Source organism: Galendromus occidentalis, unplaced genomic scaffold (assembly GCF_000255335.2).
Source record: "Galendromus occidentalis unplaced genomic scaffold, Mocc_1.1 scf7180000075388, whole genome shotgun sequence".
In the NCBI taxonomy this organism is placed as follows: domain Eukaryota; kingdom Metazoa; phylum Arthropoda; class Arachnida; order Mesostigmata; family Phytoseiidae; genus Galendromus; species Galendromus occidentalis.
In genome coordinates this window covers 777121-786807 of record NW_003803378.1, presented here as the reverse complement: position 1 = coordinate 786807, position 9687 = coordinate 777121, and the positions used below count along the sequence as shown (strand labels likewise).

General features: G+C 51.6%; 1 protein-coding gene across 1 annotated transcript; it reads left to right on the top strand.

The window, feature by feature from the left end:
* The first annotated feature begins 7970 nt into the window (after positions 1–7970).
* On the top strand, positions 7971–9346 carry LOC100905554 (uncharacterized). The gene is made up of 3 exons (XM_003736972.2): positions 7971–8213; positions 8371–8562; positions 8677–9346. Exons 1-3 carry the CDS (start codon positions 8002–8004, stop codon positions 8864–8866), a joined length of 594 nt encoding a protein of 197 aa, XP_003737020.1. The 5' UTR covers positions 7971–8001; the 3' UTR covers positions 8867–9346.
* Positions 9347–9687: the final 341 nt, after the last annotated feature.

Below are 9687 nucleotides of genomic sequence, written 5' to 3'. Positions count from 1 at the left end.
TCTCTGAGGATGGGTCACGATACCTTGGGAGGCATAGAGGTTCCCATTCGAAGCAGAGCCGCCGAGAGACGATAAGATACTATGTAGTGACATGCAAGATTTGGAAGCGAATGATTGCTACACATGGTGGCATGGAATCTTGCATCTCAGATTACTAATGCCTCGGACAGCTGGCAGGAACGGATTAGATTCTCTTCAGAAGCAGGTTGGGTCAGACTCAACGTGGCCGCAATGTCTTCCCGGGAAGTAATGGGAGAGTGGCCTATCGGATCGATTTTCTCGGAATCGCGCCCAGTTGACTTTCTCTCCAAGTTTTGAGCAGCGGGTGATTTCTCCCGACCGGATACATATCGGTGAGAGCGCCTGAGCTAGCTGAAGCAGGTAGTATGAAGTTTGGCACCACTTTCATCGAACTCTCATCAGAATAATCGTCTGGGATTCCGGATCCTTCTCCCTTATAATTCACTGAAGTCACGGCATGCGATCCTCGATGCAATGAATACGTTCAGACGGCGAAACAGAGCCGTTTGAGCAGACGTTTCCTCATTTTAGAGGCGAGAAGAATGACTCCGATTTCTCCGCTCACTTGTAGAGCCTGATGTTCTGAACTCTGACCATATTTTTACAACAAAGCATCAACCAAACGCCAAAGCCTATCGGCTGATTCGAGGATCCCGATTTTCAGCGTGGAGCTCCCGTGCGGGAAAACTTATCCTCGGAATCCGGTACTTCCTCGGACTGGGCTTCGGAACTCTCAGGATCTCGAGGGTCGGCACCGAGCGCCTCGAGGGCTGGTATCCGAGACTGATATCCGCAAATATATGCATCCATCGCTGACGAAAGCTTATCAACAGGGTCTGCCCCCGCGAGCTCATCATGGCCATCGTAGATAATGAAGTTGATAGGTGGTGGAGAGCCGTGAATGGATGAGATGCTTATCGATTTCGGTTGGTCCGTCCAGATTTCGAAGGCCGGGATATACATATGTTCAATATATGACGGGCTCGCTGAAGAGTCGCTACTCTCAATGACTATATCGGTGCTGCGGCCGGCAAACACCTACAATCGATCACTGTGCGTGTGAGCTAGACAAGTCGTGTGATCCCATTCAGCATTGGTGCATGTCGCATATTGGAAGGTCGGTTAACGTAAAGTGGCGCTGGCGATCCATATGGCCGTGGGGATTCCGAGACTCCGGGGCTGTCCGAGGGATTGGTACCCGCGGAATACGCACAAAATCGAGCGGAGCATGATCATGAGCGAGGAGATCGTCGGTTCGTGGACGCTTAAAGAAACAAGTATGCGCTCTCGAAAACTTCCATGAAATACGCACGATATGGGTGTTATTGAGAGACACATATCTCTGATGATTCTCCTGCACGATACGCGTTTGTCATCCATGCGAGTTTGAGGCAACGATTCTTGCGCTCGAACTCTCTGCTTGGACATATTTTTCGGAGGGAGTCCGAGGCGGATCTCGAAGATTGCACCCCTTCCTTCGAGTTCCGTTCCCGAACTTTATTTCGTATGCGAATTTCTTCTGGAGAGTCGCATGTGGTTGCTTGGCCCGCCGGAAACGGCTCCCCGACCCAGGGGTTTCATACTCGTTTCCCTTTCAACATGCGAGAATTCCATGGAATCTCCTGTCTCATTCGATTGCCACCATCAAAAATTACGTCCTTGAAAGTGGTCGAAGGAGTAGCGCCCGGGGCGGTGCACCCCGTCCCCCCCTGAACACCCTTGATTACGTCACTGTCAAACGTGGACGCTGCTCGAAGTCCAGAAACTGCCCGAAGGCCGACTGCGCATGTCGTCCGGGATATTGTTCAGCGCCACGGCTCCTGATATCATGGGTCATCGCTTTGTGTCTCCATTCGGGTTTTCACTCGGTGCCAGCTCTTGCACATAGTGACCGGCAATCAGATGAGATACCTTCCCTGGACGCAGCGCAGGCTAGATCCGGAAGCAGAACCGCGACTCCTCCTCGAGGACTAGCGCGCAGAGCGCTCGCAATACGTCTCTCGGCTAAGTTCCTCGGCCTGCGGGAACGACGATTTCAGAAGAAAGGACCTGTCGACGATTTCAGGAGTGTCGATATATTCATACGAGCGTGATATCTCAGGGGTACCCCTGCCATACGATACACTTGTCCAAGTCTAGAGTTTGGAGTCAATGCTAATCTTGGTTGTCTGAAGTTGGTGGGCATACGATAGCGAACCTCACTTCGTGACAATCGATAGCATCCTGCACAACGGGACAACGGTCTCGTAACTGTGTATTCCAAACACATCGAATTTTATAGTATTCAAGATAGAGTGTCCAGGACCAAGTATCGGGGTCAAACAGCTGCTCGAAGGGCTTCAGCATGGAGCATCTCCTACCTCGGGGACACCAACGACTCATATCTCAAGGGTCGCTTCCGACACCGGCGCGGCGCCGTACTACTGAGTCACTGAAGCACCGGACAGCGGATCTTAATCTCGACGGCTACCCGAGGGGATGTTATGCATAGGAAATTAATGACAACTCCGAAGGTCCAAATGTCCGGGGTCGTACGGCGATGCGATGGTCCCAGGTACGGAGCTCCTCGGACAACGAACGATTTCGCTCCTTTCGTCAATACCGGAATTGAGGGTTCCCGGGGGAAAATAATTTTTCTGGGTTGCCGAGCTGCAGTATCTGGCTACGGGATGACACACGTGAAAAAAATATTCCGATGGGGAAGTCTGCGTCTATAATCAGGTGGCTGTTGCGGTCCACTGTGCGTTCTAGTATTGAGGCGGACGTTAGAATCCCGGAACAACTCTCCTCTTAGCGTAAGAGACTCGGATTTCACCGTTCAAAACCTAAGATGGGGCTGAGGCAGTCAGCAGCGAAGAATGAGTAATTAGACTCTAGTGCGATTGACGGAGGGAGTTCCTGATCGCGACCGAGGAGCCCACAGCCGAGATACTACCAAGATTGAAGCGACCCCGGTTTCTCGATGTTGGAAGCAGGGTGCAGATTCGGGGGCATTGAACTTCTCATGGACTTGTTAGTCGAATCAGGATTCTTCGTCTCCCCAGCCATTCGGAGCTAAGACATCTACGACTGATGGACGATGGGCTCAATCTTCGACTCGAGATATGAAAAATTGACCAATCGAGAGGGGTCGAGCTGCGAACGAATTCAGCGATCGCATCGATTCGCACCGACATCCCGCTCAATCAATGGTCTCCAAATTGAGATTCCTCCCCGCACAAGCCTGTTGAGCCCCGAATCAAATCTAACAGGCTCGGAGGTATGCAAGGCGCGATCTAGAGGCTTCTTGGAGTATAATGGGTCCCCATTACAGTGGACTCGTCTATAGTTTGGTTTCAGCTCACTGTGGACTGGCCCTATAATCAGCGGTATAGAGTAACCGGCATGATGAACCCTCTTTATTCCATCTTCGGATGTGGATTCCTCTTGTGGATCTTCGGATGTGGATGTGAATTGCCACGCAGCTCAAGGAGGTATAACGATGCGCTGCTCATAACGCTAAGATGCGGTTCTTGATCGCCCCGATCTCGGCTCACGATGGTGAACCCCATCGGTATGCTCAAGGAATATGGTTCACTTCGAAGTTCTCGACACAGGGATTTAGGGGTTCGTTAATGAATTCTTCTGATCATTAGATGAGCTAAGGTCACCTTGGTGGCTGAGTCGCTCATTCAAACTGCAATTTGATAGCCGTCCTCGTCGCCCTGCTGAAGGGGGGGGGGGGCTAAATGACCTTCGTACTCAAGCAGGAATTCCATGCCATCGGGCGCTGCGCCGGTCGCACCCTCCGTACCAGACTCGATGAGCAGAGGATGCTTGGAGGAGGATTTTCTTCCACCCGCTCCGTCTTTTCCATAGGTCGTCCATCAGAAGCCCGAACCGATCACATGATATTTTGTGAATTTTCCGTGCATGATGAAAGATTGATATGGCCATCGTATCGGAGATTGGAGGATACGACCGCCCGGCGATTCGAATTTGGCGGGCTCTCGCCCACTGAAATGTCTCCATTCCCCCGAGCGTGGAGGCGGCTTCAGGCAAATCTGGATAGTTTCTAGCCGCGAAAGGGTACGACAAACCGTGCCGCGAGGCATTGTCTACCTATCCAGGATCCCCGCTTTCGATCGTTGAGAGAGAGGTACTCGAACGAGGATTAGCAGACGCCCTTTCCCACATCCATTCGACGCCGATTAAGGCTGCGCCCGAACTTCGAACACTCGCGTGAGAGAGTACGAAGTTTCACAGACTATAAGACAAGTGTTTCTAGAGACTCAGACACAGTTCATCTTACCCCCTGGGGATCCGTGAACCCGAGAGAGTCTGAGTTTCTGAAACACTTGTCTTCGTTTGTGCGAAATCTTCGTTCTACCATTCCTCGACCGTGAGCCGACAGTTTCTCTGCACCTCAAGAGTCGCTCGCTGTCAGTAGCTTGCGACCAAGGAAGCGCCCTGAGCTTTCCGTGCAATAGTTGTGTGAAAATCTTCGTTCGACGCCGAACAGTAAGTATTATACGGGCCGCATCGAAAGATCCATTCTCTTTCGACTCTGGCGCATGGACATTCTCGCTTTGATTGTGACATGTCTGCTCGGAGGCCAGCGAGGAGGTAAATCATTGTGTATCGGTCGAGACAGCTGGCAACGCACCAGGCTTTGTTGTAGCTCAGAGTTTGCTCGCAAAAGCTCACTTCTTCCCAGCTCAGAGGGCGAGTTTGACTTTTGCAAATGCATAATTTGAGCCATGGAAATCGGCGGAGTTCATCCCCACCTCGCTCTCGGGTCCAACCCTCCCATCCTTCGCCCGGTTACTTTATCAGGCTGGAAATCTGAGGACGAATTTCTGATCGAGTTCTCCGCGATCAGAAAATTCAGATCGGGCTATCTCCACGATGGAATCCTGGCTCCGACGGGAGCGATTTCGTATTCCGGAGAATAGCCACTAAAGGGGCGCGCAGTATTATGAACGCGGGCAACCAACCGGGTGGTTCCATTCGCGAGGCGAGTGGATTCCTCTCATCTCGAACATTTCTCTCTCGGATAGAACGGGTTGGCGAATGTGGTCACATATCGAGCGACATGATCGACGGAAGTTGCCGGACTTTTCATGTGAGGACTCGTCACGGAGCGGCTCCGCGAGTCCTCGAGTCGCTATCGGAGGATCCCGTATCTAATCAAACGAATCAATTACCATCTCTGCAAGCGCTGGAGAGCGCAAGGCGGTTCGGGACTGACCAGCAAATCTTCTTCTGAGTTCTTTGGTCTGTGCGAACTCCGTGACTCCATGTGCACGACAAGACAGAGTCGCCCTCATTTCATGGCGGACAACGGGCTAGCTCATTCTGGACAGTGTTATAGATCGTAGCTTTCCCTTATGGTCTGGCTCTCTTTTTCGCTGTGAGCAATACTTTGTCATCTCGGTCTTGAGATCAGAACGATTCTGGAGCGGGACGCCTCGTGGTTCCAAACCTTGCCCATTCGTGCCACCGGATTTCTCTTTCTTCTCGTTGTCTCTCTCGTCGTCGGGATTCGCCGAAGTCCCTAGGACGGTCATTCTGGCGAGCCCAGAGTGGTGTATGGAGCGACGTATTACCATCCCGGAGCCGGCTGCATTTCATCTCGACTTCTCTTCTCGAAGTTTCCGGATCGATTTCATTCCGCTCCACCTACAAGATTCGCAAGCCGTTTCCGAGCTTCATCCACGCATTGGAAGTGCGCGCATGTGCCTAATTTTCAGTTTCTTTCTGGCATTTTCTCCCCAACTGAGACCCCGCACTAGGATTAGACAGCTGGCGACCAGGCGGAACAGTCACTCATTTCTCTGCCCCTTCCAGAGTTCCGGGCTCGAAATGCCTCGTGCGCAGAGATACGCGGGACGACGATCCATGCGCGTCAGCGTGAACAAATACATCAATGGAGCAGCTGCACAAGGAGGACAGAACCAGGTCGAAGAGGAGATTATCGACCACTCATGTCAGCCACTGCCGAAGCAGATGGACTACGCCTTGAAGTTTGTTAACCACATGCCGACGACTTGCACACTACCTCGAGCACACATCCGCGATTCATCGAAAGTATTCAAGCACGAGAAGAAGTTGGCTGATCGTGTCTGTGCGGACAAGTCCAAGGATGTGGAAGGCGTCCAGCGATTGCTTGAGTCGGAGCTCCGCGATGATTTCACCCTGATCACTGGGGATGATGTCGAAATCAAAGGCTGCAGAGAGTTCCTCAGCTGCATATGCACTTACTTCTCCAGTGAGTATACGCTCTCCCTTTAACTTGAGTTTGGAGTGAGAATTCGGGTCTTCAAGGAGCCGTTCGCAGACTTTTAATTCCATACGTCCCTTCCCGCAGTTCAAGAAGAGTGGAATCAAAAAGAAGTGCGAGTACACACTGAGAAAGAAATCACCCAGAAATTCATGGAGTTCGTTTACTCCGGGACCATCTCTTTCACCAACGACGACGTTTTCGATTTGATGTTCTTGTCGGATTTCTTCGGTTGTGATTGTCTCATCACGATCTTGGTCGAACACATGAAGCGCAGTTGGTTCCCTCTGCACTTGTCCCTCCCTATCTGTGATACCTTCATCCAAACCAAGGGTGTGAGGGCCGTTCTCAAGAAGAAGCTGAATCTGCTGCCCCTTTGTGTCTTCAATTCGGAGGACGAGAGCGTCGGAGAAAGAGAGCTCGGCCTCTTGGAATTGCATCACATGAAGATGATGCTGGCCTCCGATGACCTCATGGTAAGTGTTCCCTTCAACAAGGAGAGCTGTCGTCCGCATGTGCCGACGCTGACATGCTCAGATGTTCCCACATGGAACGAGCTCAGCTGGGAATGGCATCTGTATCCTTTTCGAGAGTCCTGGGGCTCATCCTTGGATCATTGCAGGTTGGGAGTGAAGACGACGCACTGAAGTTGATCCTCAAGTGGGCCGAAGTCACCGAGGCATCTGAGGCCGACAAACTGGAACTGATCAAGCTGATCCGGCTTCCGCTGATCAGTCGTGCTATGCAGAAAACACTCGCGGCAGCGGAATTCGACCTGGTAGGTCCCGAGAATTTCTGTTCGCGGATTGTGCCCCGCTCATTTTTTCCGCGACGTCTTTTGGACTGCTTCCTCCAGCTCCGGCTCCGTAAGGAATATGCCGGCTGAGCGCACCGAGATATCTGAATCAGATTTTTTTCCTCCACAGCCTGCGATCGACCCCAAGTGCTTCGCCTACTCCGAGGGATGCAAGGAGCGCAGATTCTCAGACCGTCACGTCCACGTGTTCTGGAAAGAGCACCGCCGCAACTTCAGAGGGCCCGTGAGCTATGCTATCACTTGCCTTAGGTGGAACAAGCACACCGGCACCGTCAAGTCGGAAAATCTGATCAGTTTCGGCAGTGATGATCCGGCCTATATTAGCAATTATTACAGGTAGGTTTGCATGTTCGAGTCGTGCAGAAGACCTCGAATCCATCGTCGCCGTCCGAGACACATCAAAAATCGTGGCAATCCGGAAGTTCCATCAGTTGCATTGAGTTGGTCTCCTTCCCAAATCCTGGTATTTGAAATGAGTTCTTGTTTTCAGCGATGAATACGCGGTCTGTGGGAAGGCTATCGTTAGAGCAGAAGAAAACAGGTCCCGGGACAGGATCCATATCACTGAGTTTGACCTGAAGACGATGAGTGCGAGGACCAGGCCCGTCATTAAGTTGCTGCCCGAGGGCATAATGGTCCGTGATCATTTCCTTCTTGTGAATAAGGGCGAAGAGTGCGCGATCTTCTTCAGCGACGATCGGAAGGAGATGAAAACTTACAATACGATAACCTGGGAGGTAAGCAGCGGCCACGGCGGTTCGACTTCGGAGTACCCGGTATCGGCTTCGGTTACCATGATGTGAATCTCTGGAGTTCTCTTGAACATTTCCCCCGTTTCCAGGAGACAACCCCTGAGGACACCCTAGCCAAGCTCAGGAAGTTACCGCGCTATCCTTTCGAAATGAAAATCTATGAGGATTGTGTGGTATTTGTCAGCCAAAAATATTTGACCATCTCCAACCCTGAGATGACAGAATTCACCGACATTGATCTTCCGGGAATGGACTATCGCAACGGCGCAACCCTCATGGCCTTGGAGCGCATCGGTGACAAAGTTTTCATTTTGGAGTCTCTCCGAGAGGGTCGGATTGTCGACAAAACACGAGTTGATAGGTGAGTTTTCTGGGCTGCTTTCTTCGAGGCTCGTTGAGCCCGATCGTTGATCGTGCCTTCCTAAACGACCACCATGCTGCCGTTTCATCACGTTCCCACACCTGGTAAGATGAGCTCTGGAGTAATCTTGTCTAAATCATATATCCTTGTTCCCCAGGATCCACGCCATCAGCTTGAAAGCAAAGAAGAGCGTCCGGTGCGCCTCAGTTCCGCTTTACCAGGGAGAAGGAAGCTCTTACTGTAACCGCTACGATGTGCACCCGGAGGCTACGAGCAGCTTCGTGAAAGCTGGATCGGAACTCTTCCTGGCGATCCAGACTGATAGTCACGAGCCCTTCCTACTCTATTCGTAAGTGTTGATTACCCGGAGCAGTTTCTCAACGGCTTTTGAATGCTCTGCAGTGTGGCTTCGCTCGTCTATGAGCAACCAGCAAGTAACTCACTTGGTGATTCTCTTCCGCAGTGTGGGCCTCGAATCTCTGAAATGCACCCTTTTGTTCGAGGTCGCCCCTCCTGGAGCAAAGTGGGCCAATCCGGACGTACTCTTCAGTCGAGCTTTTTCGTGCCTTGTGCCTCACGCTGTCGTGTCTTGCGACTGTACAAACTCGATGGAGATGGGGAAACCTGAAGACGACGAGGAAGCCGACAAGTAATTTATCTTGTGATCTCTGTACATACTTTTCGAAGAAAGCCTACCTCACATCTCGGTCTCGGAGGGAAGTTTCTCTTTGAGGCCAAACTGATTGCGATAAACAAGTGGCTGACCAGAGTGTTCTCTGGTCACTGGAACCCCGGAACCGGCCGAAAGCTCCCCATCCCCGCTCGAAATTTTGCCCGACATTTCAACAGCTAGAATCATCGAGACCAGTGAATGTTTCATATGTGTGTATATGTAATGCCGTTTCTTTGAAGTCGGAAGAGTGTAAAGCGCCGTGAATGGCCGGAAGCGGGATCGAGTTGGGTGGAAAAGTCCGAAGAAGTCGGCTCGAGCTGACAGTGACAAGACAGAGGATCTCCTCCTAACCTGAACTCACCTGCCTCGATGTCTGAGGCTCTAGTCAGTGTTTCAATCCGACTTCAAAGAATCGCGACCTCATACTTCATCAGCCTCGGTGGTCAGAGCTGCTGGAGCGACGGGCAAAATCGAAAATTGCTCATGGGAGGCTTTGTTACAGCCTGCCCGATGAACACAATTGGCTCTTAAATAAACTAAATTATGGTGTAAGTTTCGAATCTTCTTCATTCATCCGTGAAAGCTCACTGGTTGGAGCAGAGCTCAGACCTCCGTGCGGGACACAGAATTTTCTCCGACGGCTCTCTACAGCTGCCTTTCGCATGGCAGCAGCAAAATGACAGGAGCTTTTCCAAGGAGAGCATCGATGGGTCGAATTCCAAAAAGATCGAATCTCCAATACACCAGGGGAAGTCCGCCCAGACCAGCGGATCGGAGGAACCTGGCTATGGGATGCAGGGG

Excerpts from the sequence above, each read along its gene's own strand:
- LOC100905554 (XM_003736972.2), top strand. The coding sequence starts at position 8,002 with ATGAAAATCTATGAGGATTGTGTGGTATTTGTCAGCCAAAAATATTTG. Across the intron at positions 8,214-8,370 it reads GACAAAACACGAGTTGATAG|GATCCACGCCATCAGCTTGA; the intron begins GTGAGTTTTCTG and ends CTTGTTCCCCAG. Across the intron at positions 8,563-8,676 it reads GAGCCCTTCCTACTCTATTC|TGTGGGCCTCGAATCTCTGA; the intron begins GTAAGTGTTGAT and ends TCTCTTCCGCAG.